The sequence below is a fragment of the Giraffa tippelskirchi genome, chromosome 11 (assembly GCF_054371585.1).
Source record: "Giraffa tippelskirchi isolate mGirTip1 chromosome 11, T2T-mGirTip1v1.2.pri, whole genome shotgun sequence".
NCBI classification, from domain to species: Eukaryota; Metazoa; Chordata; class Mammalia; order Artiodactyla; family Giraffidae; genus Giraffa; species Giraffa tippelskirchi.
Window position 1 is genome coordinate 14,641,708 of NC_137285.1, and position 17,057 is coordinate 14,658,764.

Below are 17,057 nucleotides of genomic sequence, written 5' to 3' on the forward strand. Positions count from 1 at the left end.
CTCCAGGTCAGACCAATGAGCCCCAGGCCCTCCAGACGCAATAGCAGTGAGGGGAGGGGCAGAGGTCCCAGGGCCCGCCCCCCAGTGGACCCTTCCTCTGGAGGCTCCGGGCCACGCCACCTCCTTCATGAAGTTCTCCCTGATATCATCACGTAACTAGTACAACTTCCCGTGGTTCCACAGGACAAAAGACAAACCCGTCCTCTGGCCCCTCACTTGGTGATGTTTTCCAGGTTTTTCCTGCCCTTTGGGAACTCCCAGAGCAAAGGCTGAACTGACATTTGCATTGGAAGTGTTTGCACTGTGTGCCTTGAAACATGAAGAAAATCTACCAAATTGGATAAGGGCGGATCTCTCAGAATGACCGCAGAAAATGCACCTGTTAGAGTGGCTATCCTATTGAAATATAAAGCTAGCCAAATAAGTAATTTAAAATTTTCTAGCAGACACATTTTAAAACGTATAAAAAAAGAAACCCTCCCCAAAAAAACCCTAAAGCAAAACCAGGCAAAGATAAAATTTAAATAATATATTCATTTGAAACAGTTTCAATTTCAATAATATTTAAATAGTTATTAATTATAGCATGATACTGATTATATCAATAGTAGTAGTAATTTATTAAAATTATACCCAAACATTAATATAACAAATATTAATAACATTATTACACATTAAAATATTAATATCAATATATTAATAAAGTATTAATTATGGTATATAAATATTATATACTATTATAGCATATATAATTAAAAACTATAATATTAATATTTTAACAGTGTGGCCCAGTGGTAAAGAATCCACCTGCCAATGCAGGAGACAAAGAGTCAGACATGACAAATGACTGAGTGCGTGCACAAGCATGCAAGCACACACACACACACACACGTCACAGTTGTGTCTGACTCTTCTGTGACCTCATGAACTGTAGCCCACCATGCTCCTCTCTCCATGGGACTTCCTAGGCAAGAATACTGAAGTGCATTGCCATTTCTTTCTCTGGGGGATCTTCCCAACCCAGGAATCAAACCTGTGTTTCCTGCATTGGCAGATGGATTCTTTACCCCTGAGCCACCAGGGAAACCCTATTAACAGTATATTTGGCACTAAAATTAAATATGAAATATATTTATTAATCCAATAAAATATGAAAATATATAATTAAAAATACCATTAACTGATTAATGATAATTAATATTAATATAGTTAAAGATATTTAACATAAAATTAACTATATATGTTAATACAATAAATGTATTAATTTATTAATAAATAGAAATAGATTAGTCCAATATTACCCACATTATTTTTCAGCAGGTAATCAAGATACAAATTATTAATAAGATCTTTCTATTCTTTTTTTTTTTGTTTTCCATCTCAGAGACTGTGTACCTTACACATGTTTCCATTTGGACTCACAACACTTCATGTAGTCACTGGCTAGGTGCGGCCAGCGGCCGCCATGCTTTAACTGCCATGCCATAACTTTCGAAAGTTACAGTTATGTGGTTATGTTTGGGGTGATTCCCTTTGCTGGGCTGGTAGACAGAGGAAGCACAGAAGTGTGGGTTTAGGAGAGCATGTGGTATCAGTGAGGTTTCTGGAGACAGAAGGAGAGGCAGAGGCTGTGGCATTTTTGTTCTGGTGACCACAAGGACAAGGTGAGCCAAGTATACAGTTAGAGCTCAGCCAGATGGAGCAGAGAGTCTGGCTGAGCCTAAACGGCACACGTTTGACTCCTGGTCACCCTGCTTACAACCCCCTCCCCAGGATAATAACACTTTAACAAGAAAAGCTCCCTGCAAATGAAGCTGGCAGCCGAGAGAATGGGGGGCAGCTCCCCCATGGGGAAGGTACTAGGGTGGGGCATGATGGTTTGAGGAAAGAACAGGATGAAGCAGAATGGTGGCTGAGTGGGTGACAAATAAAAGGGGTACCAGGCCTGTATGCCTGAGGTGTTCCAGGCGTGGGGTCTGCCTATGATACCTCCTGTGGGCAGAGATGTTGGAAGCTTCCAGGCCTTACCTGTGCACATCACCACCTGGAAGGAACCTGGATGAGGAGAAGGTGGTGTTCGTGTTCCTAGTGGCTTGTATGAACTGACTTGGGCTGCCAGCAATAGTGGGGTGCTAGAGACTCAATTTATCCGGAGAGGGGTTGGGTGGGTGGGCAGCAATATTGTACAGAGAAATGAATGAATGGATGAAGGGGATGAAGCTGACATATACCTCACTCAGAAAAGATGGTGCCAAGGACTCCCTGGTGGCTAGGACTCTGCACTCCCAATGCAGGAGGCTCGATGAGTTCAATCCCTGGGTCAGGGAACTAAATCCTACATGCCGCAACTAAGAGTTCCCATGCCACAACTTAAGATTACACAGTGACTAAAAGACCCCACATGTGGCAACTAAGACCCAGTGCAGCCGAATAAATCACCATTTTTAAAAAAGAAAAGAAAAGATGATGCTAAATATGACTTCCACATATTAGTTCCCCTCCTCCTGGGGGAAGGCAGGAGATTTGGCCTGTGCTTCTAGCTTTCCCTTTGCTATTGCGGTAGCCTTGGATAATGCATTTGGCCAGTCTGAGTGGGACTCAGTCTACTCATCTGTGAAATGGGACAACAGTTCCCATCATGAGGGTTGAGTGACGTAATGACATGAAAATGACCAGTTGTAACAGAACCAGCTGGACTGGAGGCAGGCAGACAGACAGAGCGGGAGGTCTGGAGGTGAGTAAGCTGCACCTACTGCCTATTCTCTCTATGATGATATTAAACCAAGAAAAGTCTGTGGATAAAGAGAGTTTGGGGGATGAGAGTCTGGGTGGGGGGGGGGTGTACCTCCGTGAACTCCACGTTGGCTGGATCCCCCAGGATGGAGCCGTCAGGCTGTTTGTAGCCAGCATAGCGGATGAGTTGGGAGTTCCAAACTCGGAAGTCGTGCTTGCCGTCGGTCCTCTGGGGAAATATGGTGATCGCAGATCTGTGGTGGAGAGAAGGGGGCATTTGGCATCAGGGCTAGGCTTGCACTTTGGAGAAAGACTGAAAGAGGAGCTGCTCAGGTCAACGGTGCACAGGCTCAGGTGGATTCACATCTGCTCCGAGGCCCCCAGGGCCCACGGAGCAGCTGTTGGAAGGGGTGGGACTTTGCTCTGTCCCTCCACTGACCACTAGGTGAGGAAGGGTGGAGGAAGGGAGGCCCTGGGCCAGCTCGCAGAAGGAAACAGAATGCTTCTCCAACTGGAGTCTTTCGAACAATCTTGACTTGGGCCATTTTTCCAGAAAGTTCTTTTGCAGCAGATAATCCTCACGAGGAGAAAAAATCATCAGGCTCTGTTTCGTCTTAACTCTCCACTGATTACCAGTTTCAGTCTTTCTTTTACCACCATCATTATTGCCCCTGTTGCTCACCCCCTCTACAGATTTATGATTAATAGGAGATCAACTTTCATTTGTATTGATATTTATTTATTTAAAAAAAGTGAAGACTGCCCCTGGCCTCACTCACCCAAACAGGCAACTGTGAGACTCTGTATTATTATTACACTGTAGAAGGATGTTGCTGCCTGCAGAAGGCACCTCACTGGAGCTCTGCTCTCTTTTTGTTAAAAGGGAGACCAGCAGTTTGGAGAGATGTTAATGATGCCTTATTCTCTTTGGCACCATCAGAAAGATTGAAAAAAATGGAAAGGAGAGTAACTTTTTCACAAAGTGATTCAGTGTAGGGACTTCCCTGGTGGGTCCAGTGGTTAAGATTCTGTGCACCCAAAGCAGGGGGCCCGGGTTTAATCCTTGGTCAGGGAACTAGATCCCACATGCCACAACTAAGAGCCAGTGTGGCCAAATAAAAAGAGTGGTTCAAAGTTATCTCTTTCCAGGAGCTCTTGTCACCTGGACTCATCAGTTCCGTCCATGGACCAAACCCGAGGCTATGGAAGCCATGTCCTGGCTTATGTCAACATGGGGGTGACATTGCAGGTCCAACTCCATGCTCACAGATCTGCTCCCATTCACATCTTGCCCTGGAGCCCTGCTCCTGCTGCCTGCCTTGGTTGGAGTCTGTTTCTGCTGTCATGTGCCTGATTTCAAGGCCCAACTCAAACCTGCCTTCTTCACACAGCGTCACCTGTCTTACCTGGTTCCCAGGGCCTTCTCTGTGAGCACATTTAGGTCTTGCTATCTGCACAAGACTGTATTGCATTTAATTCTGCAGGGAGTGGCATGTCACATCTTGGGGTGAATCTGGAACCCAGGCTGAAGGCGAAGTCACAGAGAGCCAAAGATGCTCTTAAGAATCTCTTGGCAAGGGTGCCATATTGGAGATGAACACAGACTGAGTCAAATTGTCAGCATTTAACTCCAGTGTTAAAACACATTGCTGTTTGGCTGAGCAGCAGATAACACATGTTTGTGTTTGTTTACATATATTTTAAAAGAATATTTTTAAAGTTTCCGCTTAGAAACTCCAGAATCACATGCAGTGGGATGAGATGCTTACTCTGTGCAAGAATGAGCCCAGAGGAAGACATCGGACAGCTTTACACCTCCCATCTCCCAAGTCTCCTGAGCTTGTCATGAAATGGCAAGTCAAATGTCCCATCTTGTTTAAATTTCATCTCTCTCCCTCCCTTCCTCCCGCTTGCCTTCCTCTCTTATTTTAGATTATTTCTATATATGGCATACATTCTCTTATGGCCTCTCATTGTGTCCAGATGTGTAGTTTAAAACTTGTTAAAAAAAAAAAAAAGAATCAGCTGAATATTTCATCAGTGGAAGATCTCATTTAGACCTCCACCAACATAAAATTGAAAAAAATAAAGGTGCACTGCCTGGCCTCTGATGACCCCCATCCCAAATCACTCCATCACAGCATCATTTGAAAACTTTCAAAATAACTCACAAGCTCCTTGAGGCCAAGACCTTGGCTAGGCCATGCTTTAACGCTTAGGATATGCAGTTGAAGGGGGTTCTTTGTTGTTCTCTGAGGGGCAAGGTCTTTTCGGAAAAAGATCTGAATACTAATTTCCCCAGCAGGCCTTAAATGACAGGCTCTTTTTCCATTGGTGGGCTCAGGTGGCAAACACCATTTCCTTCTCAAGGAAGAAACACGTCCAAGAAAAGCCATGCTTAATGCCAATAAGCCACTTCATGGATGAGCTCAGCATAGCCCAAGGGCTTATGGGAATATCTTTGCAGTGGTCCTGGTACAGCCCCAAGGTGAGGCTGGTCCTCAGCTGCTGGGAACAGATGCAGAGGCAGGACCGAAGGAGTACGATTAACAAGTGTCACCGCCTGTCTGCGGGGCCTCAGCTGTTCCTTCTCAGCTGCTCCTCTCCCAGCTGAGACTTGCCAGCATGGAAGCGACTAGCTCACATCAGCGCCTGTCTGCTTCGTCCTGTACCCTGCAGCTTTGTTCTTGGTAGGAGGTAAGAGAAGTCCCAGATGTGGCTCAGCTTGGTGAAACCAGAATTGGTGGTCCCCACAGCAAAGGGAAGAGACATTGCATTTGAAACCCCGGGAACCTCAGAGGTGGCTGCAGGCAACAGAGCAGGTGCTGGTGAAGCGGGTCACCACCAGCAAGGGGGTTTTCCTTTTCCTGGGAATCTGAAACATCTCATCTTGCTTCCTCTAGAGGTTGATCTTAAACTGTGGGATGAACGTGATTGTGGTTGCTATACTTCTGCAAAACACAGGGGAGTCTGTGTCTCTCAAGAGAGAGGGCACGTGGAGGTCAGAATGAGGAGGCCAGGCCACCTCTCCCCACATGGCACTGGCCCTGAGGAAAGAGGGAGAGCAATTCCATGGAAGGGAGCCAACTCCAGACTCAAGGGTCAACACCGTGGGGACGTCAGATTCCCTTTCCCCAAGCTGGTTGGCTCACCTGAGGTTCCCTTTGTTGGTGGCATATTTGATGTGGTTACAGATGTAGTTGAACATCCCATGAGCCGTGGTACAGTCTCGGGCATCAAACACCTGTAAGGGGTACATTGTGGGAATGATTGCCTCCTCTTTCCCCATCTAGCCCTGCCCAGGGCAGCCTTCCCATTGGAGAAGCACCCAGAGCCCACCCCAGCTGCTGCCCCATTGGGGTAGTGAGCATTTCATTACTGAGCCCCCACCCTTAATCAAACCAGGAAAAAATCCCCTAAAAGCAGGCACGGGGTATAAGTGAACACGGGAAAGGAATGCTGAGCAGAGGAGTGACTTGTAATGGGCTGCCTGTATCTCCCGTGAGGTTGCTAGGGATTAGGGACTTTGTCACTTTGCCGACAAAGGTCCGTATAGTCAAAGCTACAGTTTTTCCAGTAGTCGTGTGAGGGTGTGAGAGTTGGACCATAAAGAAGGCTGAGGGCTGAAGAATCGGTGCTTTGAAATTGTGGTGCTCAAGGGACTCTTGAGAGTCCCTTGGACAGCAAGGAAATCAAACCAGTCAATCCTAAAAGAAATCAACCCTGGATATTCATTGGAAAGACTGATGCTGAAGCTGAAGCTCCAGTACTTTGGCCACCTGATAAGAACAGATGACTCACTGGAAAAGACCCTGATGCTGGGAAAGATTGAGGGCATGAAGAGAAGGGAGTGACAGAGGATGAGATGATTGGATGGCATCATTGACTCAATGGACATGAGTCTGAGCAAACTCTGGGAGACAATGAAAGACAGGCAAGCTTGGCGTGTAGCAGTCCATGGGGTTGCAAACAAGACTTAGTAACTGAACAACAGCAACAGGGACTTAAAAATAAAACAAACAAAAATCGGACAGACTCCCCCAAGACTGATAACTAATCTATTTCCAACTTACAAATATTCCCCAAGGGAAAAAAATCATACCAGGAGATGCAGAATCTAATGCTTTCAGGGAGTAAGCAAATAACGTAAATAAGGAAAGAGAGTAGGTGTAAGACAAAAGGGGTGAATGGGGCCTGTGGTAAACTGGAGAGTATAAGCCCTACCTAGAGACGTCAAATTCAGGTTTTAAAAAAGATTGCTTTGGCTGAATAAAACATGACTACAAGCCAGATTTGGTCATGATCTGAGAATCTGGGACCCCATGATGACCATGTGATAGCTCACCATGGCCACCAAGGGCCCTCGGTAGAAGCTGACCCTTTTTAAAGCTCATTCCCCCTTACTGGCCCCCACCAAAGGGCTCTTCACAGTATCGGAGCCTGACTGCCCACCTGCAGCTTGGACCACTGGATCCTGCCGACGCAGCGGGAGGCGTTCCGCCAGGCGTGCTTGGCCCCGTAGATGAGCTCTGTGTCCTTGAGCTGGTAGGTGCTGGTGGTTTCGATCTCTTTGTTCACCTCTTCCAGCCTCTCCATGTGGGCTTTGGAGCCGAACCTGAGGGAAGAGGGAAGGGGCATGGGAGCATTACTCTCTCTACTCAATTAGTCGTTGGTGGAAGGAGTGAGCTGTTACAGGAGGCCAGAAGCCACAGAGAGTCTGAACTGATATCCAGACATGAGAGTTTGTGCATAAAGCAGAGGCTGCCAAATTCAAATGCCTCCAAAGGCCCGAACATGGGACTGAACTGGCTGGGTGGGACTGTGGCAAACAGGCCAGCCCAAGACTAGTCCACAGAGCGCAGCCTCAACTCCATTCCAGACCGCTGTTATCTGATCGGGGGCTGGTACTGCCAGGTCTTCTTTCAAGAGAAACTGGGAATCTGATTTTTAAAGGGAACTCTTCTCATTTCTAAACAAGATTTTAAATTCGTTTTTAAATAAATTCACATTGAGAAAGTTAAAAAAAAATTCTTGTGAAAAGTTGTAGGCTGACAAAAGGTGTAGAAAATAATATAAGGAACATCTGTGTCCCAAGCCTGAGAAATCATTAATAAACGAGAAAATATTTTATAATTCCTTGGGGACTACTCCTTACCATAGTTCACTTTCTTTCCAGAAGTTGTTGCTATTTTGAATGAGGCATTTAGCGTTGTCATGCTTTTGTCTAGATTTTTGCCCCTTGTGCATTTGGTTGAGCAAAAAGTTTGTTCAGGTTTTCTGATGGTATGAAAAAATAAATGAACTTTCTGGCCAGCCCAATTTATATCCCCCTAAATCATGTATAGTATTATTTTTTAAGAATGGTGCTGTCCTAAATGTATCTTCTATAGTAGATACACTGTATCTATTGAGTAGAATGTATCTATCTTTTCTTCCCTTTGCTCAAAGTTATTTGTGAGCTTCATTTCCATGAACACACAGAGCTTTAACTTGCTCATTTTCATAGCTGTATAATATTCCATTACAGAAACTGCCACAGTTCACTTACACATTCTCCTAACAATGGAGTTGAAGTCATTTTCAGCTGGTTGTTTAATTTCATTTTTTTCTATAGTAACTACACTTCAGTGAACATTCTTATGCTGACCTTGTGAACAAGTGTGAGAGTTTCTTTAGGGAATATACCCAGGTGTGAAATTGCTTGAAGAGTTTCAAATTTAAAAGACACTCTTCAGGTTAAACAAAACATTTCTAGGGGTCAGATCTGGCCCTTGTACATGATCAGGCCCAATTTTCAACCTTTGTGCCTTGTGGGCAGAGGTGCTATGCCCAGTCTTAGTTCAACTGTCTGCAGAGTTAGACCTGAAGTCTTTGTACCCAGTACTGGGGCTCCCCAGTGTAGACATGAACTTGCCTTTTAATTGATGAGTAGTACTGATCAATGAACTCTTTGGCAAGAGGAAAGAGCTGTTCTTTTGTGTGGACATCTTCAGGCTTTCGTATTTGCTGGGAAGGGAGCATGATGGACCCCATACAGATGTGCTCTGTGCATCCCGTTCCCTGGAAGGAAAAGAGGTTTGGGCTGTCACTTAGTTTCACCCAAGTGTGGCATGTGTAGGGCTGTGGACTTGGCTCTGACATTCGTGGTAGTGTTTCCCTGGGCTTTAATTCCCAAAGTGAATTTCTCATATACCAGCTTCCAGTCACTGTTGTACCTGGTGATTAGCCCAGGGGAGGAAAAGATAACCAGCATTTTAGTGTGTGTGTTAGTCACTGAGTCCAACTCTTTGTGACCCCATGGACTGTAGTCCGTCAGGCTCCTCTGTCCATGGGATTCTCCAGGCAAGAATACTGGAGTGGGTTGCCATTTCTTCTCCAGGTTATCTTCCTGACCCAGGGATTGAACCCAGGTCTCCTGCATTTCAGACAGACTCTTTTCCATCTGAGTCACCAGGTAAGCCCTAACCAGCATTTTAGGTTCTGTAATTATTTGCTCTACTCAATGAGGCGGGGTGAGGAGAGGGGTTTTATGACTGTCATTCTCTGGGAATCAGAACCAGTGATGCTGAATCTCTCAATATTTAAAAAAAAATTTTTTTTTGGCTACACCATGCAGCATGTAAGATCTTAGTTACCAACCAGGGATTGAACCCATGTCCCTTAATTGGAAGCATAGAGTCATAACCACTGGGCCATCAGGGGAGACCCCTCCCAACTATTTTTTGATCCCATGTTGATCAAGAAGGACTAGTAGAGTGATTACAATAGCTCTTTGAACAGATCTATGGGATGTTGATTGCAGAAAATAGCCGCAATTCTTTCCCTCCATCTATTCATGCCCTTTACTATGTGACTTTACAGCAATTCTCATCAAGAGGTAAAGCCTCCTCCCTCTCCTTTTGAATCTGAGCTGATTTGGGCCAACAGAAAATGACAGAGGTGACACTGTGCCCATTCTGATTCTAGGCCTCAAGATATCTTACATGTTTCTGCTCATTCTCTCAGGACCCTGCATCCAGTGCATGGAGGAGACCAAGCTACCTTACTGGAGGCTGAGAGGCCCACGGAATAGAGCTGACTTATCCCAGCCAAGGCCCTCCTAGATCAGCCTGCCCAGAGCTGACCCGTCAGATGATCACAGAAGCATGAGATCAGCAGAAGCATGAGAACCACCCTGCCAATCTGTAGGTCTTGGAAAATGACAGTGGTGGTTGCTTTGGGTCACTAATTTTGGGGAGGTTTGTTACACAGTGATAGCTAACTGATACAACATTCCTCCACATGTGAGTCGCTCAGTCGTGCCCAACTCTCTGCGACCCCATGGACTGCAGCCCACCAGGCTCCTCTGTCCATGGGATTTTCCAGGCAAGGATACTGGAGTGGGGTGCCATTTCCTTCTCCAGGGGATCTTCCTGACCCAGGGATAGAACCCAGGTCTCCTGCACTGGAGGCAGATTCTTTACCGACTGACCTATGAGGGAAACCCATTTTCTACAATACAAAGAAACTGACTGATTGATTGACTTTAAAATATATAAACATTTAGAGGACAGATTGATAACTAAGAAGGGTTTGTTCAAAACTCCAGCAGTGGTTGGTTTGTGAGATGTAAAAAGAATGTACTTAGGAGCAGCAATCCCCCTTTGGGTACAGGGGACAGAAATAAATAGTATTTGCACAGCTAAGTATCTACCAGTGGTTCTCAAATGGGGGTGGACTTCCCACCCAGGGGACATCTAGTAATATTTGGAGACATATTTGGTTGTCACAGCTGGCAGCTGGTAGGCACAGGTCAGGGTGATGCTCAACATTCCACAATGCACAGGATGGTCCCCACAATGAGAATTATCCCGTTCCATGTGTGGATATTGCTGGGGCTGAGAAAAGCCTGGTCTCCCCCCGTGCTGGTATACTCACCAATGTGCTCTTGAGGTGGAGGGTGTCAGAGAGAACCACGTCGGTCTCCCAGTTCTTGACCTTGAGGAAGCGAGGGCACTTGGAGGGGCTGCCGTTCTTCGTGGGAGACTGTTTTCCCGAGGCAGGGGGCTGGAGGAGAGAATGGAGATGGCGTATTAGGCACTGGAAGGTTGTCTCCACTGGGGTGGGAAGAGGTGGTGTTCTTCCTGGAATCTGCCCCTAGTCACCCCCTGTCTGTGACTCTCTGGGGGGCACACGTGCAAGGTGACTGGGACCTGGTCCCCCTACCTACACAGAAGGAGGTGCCATGGAAGAACGTCTCAGGTTCTGTCCTGGGGAGAGGGGTCAGGAGCTCAAAAGCTGGTCTCTCTGGCCTCTAGCACAGGGCCTGGCATGTAGCTGGGACTCAATGAATGCTTGTTGAATGAATAAGTGACTGAAAGAACACTGTCAGTCTCTCCAAATGGTAATAGCCCTCATGGCTGAGGAATCAAACCTGAGGTTGAGTCAAGTTACTTGGATTTCTGGGCCATCCTTCCATAGTCCAAACTCACCATTTTGAGCAAATACTGGGAAAACAAGAAGTTTAAGTGAGAAAGGTTTGAAGCATACCACGCTCAGCCATGTCTGACTCTTTGTGTCCCCATGGCCTGTCCCACCAGGCTCCTCTGTCCATGGGATTCTCCAGGCAAGAATACTGGAGTGGGTAGCCGTTCCCTTCTCCAGGGGATCTTCTTGACCCAGGGATTGAACTCTGGTTTCCTGCATTGGCAGGTGAATTCTTTACCACCGTGCCACCTGGGAAACCCTGGAAGCATAGAATACCTTCCTCCAATTTCAGGTTTCTGTTTTTCAAAAAGGCCAAGCATGTCCCTGCCTCAGGGCCTTTGCACATACTGTCCTCTCTATCTTGAACATCTTCAGTCCCCCGTTTGCCTTCACCTCTGTAAGCAAATTGCCCGGTAGGTGAGAGGGGAGAGGCCTGGCTGACAAATGTTGCCCATCCATTTTAAGCCGCACTGATAAGGATCACCTTCTGTTCTTGGGTATTTCTGAGTGGTTGTCTACCAGCCTGGAGAGAGGTGTGCTTGTGCATCAGACAAACATCAGCAGCTCTAAGGGAGAGGCATCGGGTATACCCTGATGCAACAGCTGAGCAAGGGAGGGGAGAGGATGAGACAGTGTTGAGTGACAGTCATGCCAAGAGTAGTTCAGTGGGCAGTGACCTAGAGCCAAGGTATTCACACATTCAAATTGTATTTCTTGAGCATCTACTACGTGCTAGGCACTGCTTGGTGCTGGGGACACCGAGGTGAACAAGGCAGTCAGGATCCTTGTTCTTCTGGAGGACTGTTTTTGGAGAAGTGGAGATAAATAATAAGTAAATTAATACATGGATGATATAATTTCAGGAGGTGATAAGAATCTAGTATAGAGGGAAGTAATGGTGACAAAGTGAAGGGAGGAAAAGGCACATGTAAAGGCCCTGAGGTAGGGATGAGCTTGTAAGTTCAAAGGACCAGCAAGGAGGCCAGTGTGGCTAGGTTGTTTGAGTGTGAATGAATACAAAGGAGATGAAGTCAGAAAGGAGGCAGGGTCCACATCTCATTAGCATGGAGGTGCTCAGACTGGTGAGAGAAGTATGAATTAGGACTGAATTGGGTTAAATCTGGGACAGAAATCACAGAGAACCCTGAAGGACAACCACTGAAAACTAACATCCACTGAACACTTGTTATGTGCCAAGCAACAACCTTATCATCCCCATTTTACAGATGAGAAAACTGAGGCACAGAGAAGTTAGCTAAGTTGAACAAGATCGCAGAACCAATAAACTGGAGCCAGCCGTCAAATCCTGGCAGTCTGGCTTTCAAACCATGCCTTCCATTGTTTAACCACTCTGCCTCTTGTCCATCATGCACAATTTACTCACTCACTCATTCATTCACCCAGCACAGGTTTACTGAGTATCTCCTATGTTCTAAGCAAGTCAGTAAGGGCCAGGGCTATAGTAACAAACACAACAGACATGATCTGTGCCCTCATGGAGTTTATGTAGTCCAATGGGGATAATGATTGAATGAACTATTATGATTGAATGAAATAAGTATCATAACATGGGATGTTGGCAGTGCGCAGGGGACTGTGAAAGCACACAGAAGGGGTGACCAGGGTCATTTGACTTCTAAGTCAAGACCTGTTAATCAGGCAGAGAAGAGGGAGCAGAGTCTTGCTGGTAGAGAAGTAAGAGGCATAGCCACCTTTCTGCCAGTGGAGCTCTATGCTAAAGCATCCGTGCCGCCATGTTGGATTTTGGGGAACGGGAGGCAAGTGACAGCATGCCACCATTAAAGACTGAGCCAGAACAGTACAGGGAGCGAGAGCAAAGAACAAAAGGAAGGTACTATGACTCATGATCCTCGAGACCTGGTTGTCCCCAGTGGCTCTCATCTCAGCACCGGGTACCAACATCCATCCACCACCTGTGCATGCCACAGGAAGGAATCGTCCTGAACATCATCATCTTTACCTCCCACACCCAGACCATCCCTGACTCCTATCCATTTAGCCTTCTAAATGGCTCCAGAATCCTCATGATCTCCATCTACTGTGCAGCACTCTGTCCAGGCTTCCACCATCTCTCATTTGAGTGATTGCAACAGCCTCCTAAATGTTAGCCACTCCTCATCACTGTGGGCGTCATTATTCTACAACTTGTAGTCCTGTTACAACTGTGCATGCATGCTAAGTCACTTCAGTCGTGTCCAACTCTTTGCAACCCCATGGACTGTAGCCCACAAGACTCCTCTGTCCATGGGGATTCTCCAGGCAAGAATATTGGAGTGGGTTGCCATGCCCTCCTCCAGGGCATCTTTCTGACCAGGGATTGAACCCACGTCTTTTATGTCTCCTGCATTGGCAGGTGGGTTCTTTACCGCTAGCGCCACCTGGGAAGCCCTGTTACGACTACTACTGCTGTAAGTGTTACTACTGCACTATTACCCTGGGAGCAGGAGAAGGATTTGAATGAATTCTTCCCTCCATTCCCTATCTGCCTATCTATCCCACTAAACTCTTAAGTTCTTTTACTTATGTCCCCACATGAAGCCATGTACAGACAACTCTACTTCCTTTGAAGGCCTGTCTAGACATCCTGAACTTCTTTATTTAGGATTCTATTTCCACTCCCGTCTCTCCCAGCAGATGTCCAGGTGATGGAGGTCGCCTCTAGGTGGGCCTTTGTGGTGACAAATTCCTCTGATCGTGCCGGCAATCTGCATCCTTAGGAAAATAAAACCCTCCCTTATCCATATGGGAGGCACCCTAGCCATCCTCCCTAAATACTGGGCATCACTTAGCTAGTAAAGAAACTCTCTCTTGACACCCCAGAGTTTGAGGAGCAGCTGCAATCCCAGAATGGGGATAACAGATGTGGTGTTGGCATTGGGGTCGGGCCCAGGGCCTGTGGAGGTGACAGAGGGGCAGAAGGCAGGGGTGGGGGAGCCTGACAAGGTGGGAGGAAGCAGAAGTCTTCACAGGCAGGGCGGACGGAGCGACATACAGGCAATCAAAGAGGCCATCTGTTGGGGGTCCAGATGTGCGAGGGGTGGTCATTATGAGACAACTAATTGGGGGCCCAGGCATGAACCATGCCACTCTCCACCCCAGGCTGTGTGAAGGGCACACTTGAAACCAGGCATTAGGAGGCCTCTGGCAGGGCTGTTGTACTTGGGTTTTGATGTTTTAATTAGCCAGCAGTAATATTAGATGACTCAGAAGGGGACAAACGAGGAGATTAATATAGCAGTTGGGGGCCCGGCATGGGGGATGCAAATGACTTTTCTGAGTGGGGACTGAAGTGCTTGGTCTAAAAACTCAGGATAGTGGCACTTGTGGGTTTTTAGGCTGGTGACAGGGCACAAGTGGGCTTGGGAACACAGTGTGTTCTTCCCTGGATTTGTGTTCAGGGAAGACAATGGAAGCTTTTCAGGTGGTGGGAGACACTGACTCGACTTCAGTGGGTTCAACAGAAGGACTCCTCCATGCCTGCTCCTAAATTTGCAAAGCAGGCTCTGACCTCCTGGGCATTTCAAAGGCTTTGTCAACACCTCTTCACTCTGGGAGTCTTTCGAGAGGTCCTGAGGAAATGGAAGGAAATAATCTTGCAGCCCAAGAGGAGACAGCGGGTGAGGTCATGTCAGCCTTGGGCTCTGAGCCAGGAATTCAGCTTGTAGGATCCCTGGCAACCTGATTTCCACACCCCCTCCATCCCTCCCTTCCTTCTCTCAACAAATACACACTGAGTACCTACTGTGTGCTATGGACTTGTGTTCTAGGCTCTACCATGATCCCCACTCTCTTGGCAGCAGCATCTTACAGCTGCATGCTCTGAAGCAGGGGTTTGCAGACGGCGGCCCGTGGGCCACATCTGGTCTACCCTCTCTTTTGGTATAGCCCATGGGCTAAGAATGGTTTTCCCATTTTAAACTTGTTGAATAAAAGAGTCAAAAGAAGGATAATGCTCCATGACATGTGAAAGTTACATGATGCTTGAATTTCAGTGTCTGTAAATAAAGTTTTTTTGGCACTCAGCTACCCTCATTTGTTTCCATATTGTCTATGGCTGCTTTTGAGATACAATGGCAGAGTGGGGGTAGTTGAGATGGCGATTCAGATGGAATGGCCCACAAAGCCACATATATTTCCTATTGCCTCCTTTCCAGGAAAACTTTGCAGACTCCTGATCGAAAGGATTGAATTCCAGTGGCCGAAAGCGAACCTATCTTACTTAGGTCTCCATTAACGTAAACATTAGTTATCTGTTTTATACATGTGAAAGTGAAAGTGTTAGTCACTCAGTGGTGTCTGACTCTTTGAGACCCGATTCTTTGCGACCCCATGGACAGAGGAGCCTGGCAGACTACAGTCCATGGGATTTTCCAGGCAAGAATACTGGAGTGGGCTGCCATTCCCTTCTCCAAGGAATCTTTCTGACTCAGAGATCAAACCTGCATCTCTTATGTCTCCTGTATTGGCAGGTGGGTTCTTTACCAGTAATGTATATATGTCAATCCCAATCTTCCAATTCCTCCTACCCCTTTTTCCCATTGGTATCCATACATTTGTTCTCTACATCTGTGTCTCTATTCTGCTTTGCAAATAAGATCATCTTTATAATTTTCTAGATTCCACATATATGTGTTAATATACAGTATTTGTTTTTTCCTTTCTGACTTACTTCACTTTGTATGACAGTCTCTAGCTAGGTCCATTCACATTTCTCTAAATGACCCAATTTCATTCCTTTTTATGGATGAGTAATATTCCATGCCGGGAGAAATATCAATAACCTCAGATATGCAGATGACACCACCCTTATGGCAGAGAGTGAAGAGGAACTAAAGAGCCTCTTGATGAAGGCGAAAGAGGAGAGTGAAAAAGTTGGCTTAAAGCTCAATGTTCAGAAAACTAAGACCATGGCATCTGGTCCCATCACTCCATGGGAAATAGATGGGGAAACAGTGGAAACAGTGTCAGACTTTATTTTTTTGGGCTCCAGAATTACTGCTGATGGTGACTGCAGCCATGAAATTAAAAGATGCTTACTCCTTGGAAGGAAGGTTATGGCCAACCTAGATAGCATATTTAAAAGCAGAGACATTACTTTGACAACAAAAGTCTGTCTAGTCAAGGCTATGGTTTTTCCAGTGGTCATGTATGGATGTGAGAGTTGGACGGTGAAGAAAGCTGAGCGCTGAAGAATTGATGCTTTTGAACTGTGGTGTTGGAGAAGACTCTTGAGAGTCCCTTGGACTGCAAGGAGATCCAATCAATCCATCCTAAAAGAGATCAATCCTGGGTGTTCATTGGAAGGTCTGATGCTGAAGCTGAAACTCCAATACTTTGGCCACCTCATGCAAAGGGTTGACTCATTGGAAAAGACCCTGATGCTGGGTAGGATTGGGGGCGGGAGGAGAAGGGGACGACAGAGGATGAGATGGTTGGATGGCATCACCAACTCGATGAACATGGGTTTGGGTAAACTCCGGGAGTTGGTGATGGACAGAGAGGCCTGGCGTGCTGCAATTCATGGGGTCGCAGAGAGTCGGACACGACTGAGCGACTGAACTGAACTGAACTGAATATTCCATTATATATATATATGTGTGTGTATGTATATACATACACACACATATATATACACACCACATCTTCTTTATACATAGATCTTTATAGATGTTTGTATATAGATATCACTTTTTGACAACACATCATTCACTTTGGTCTATCTCCAGTGCCAAGCACACACTAACAAACATTTGAGGTCTGTTATGGACTGAACTGTATCCTCTCAAATTCATATGTTGAAGCTCTAACTCCCATTGTGACATATTTGGAGACAGGAC

At 46.2% G+C, this 17,057-nt stretch overlaps 1 protein-coding gene across 4 annotated transcripts in view; it reads right to left on the minus strand.

The window, feature by feature from the left end:
* NOS1 (nitric oxide synthase 1) overlaps positions 1–17,057 on the minus strand; it is a 194,045-nt gene that overhangs the window by 51,663 nt on the left and 125,325 nt on the right. For all 4 annotated transcript variants that reach the window (XM_081539721.1, XM_081539718.1, XM_081539719.1 and 1 more), the window contains exons 4-8: positions 10,651–10,779; positions 8,648–8,793; positions 7,186–7,348; positions 5,886–5,977; positions 2,846–2,987 (exon numbers count right to left, since the gene is read on the minus strand). In XM_081539721.1, the coding sequence (XP_081395847.1) occupies positions 2,846–2,987; positions 5,886–5,977; positions 7,186–7,348; positions 8,648–8,793; positions 10,651–10,779 (672 nt within the window). The remainder of the gene's footprint in view (positions 1–2,845; positions 2,988–5,885; positions 5,978–7,185; positions 7,349–8,647; positions 8,794–10,650; positions 10,780–17,057) is intronic.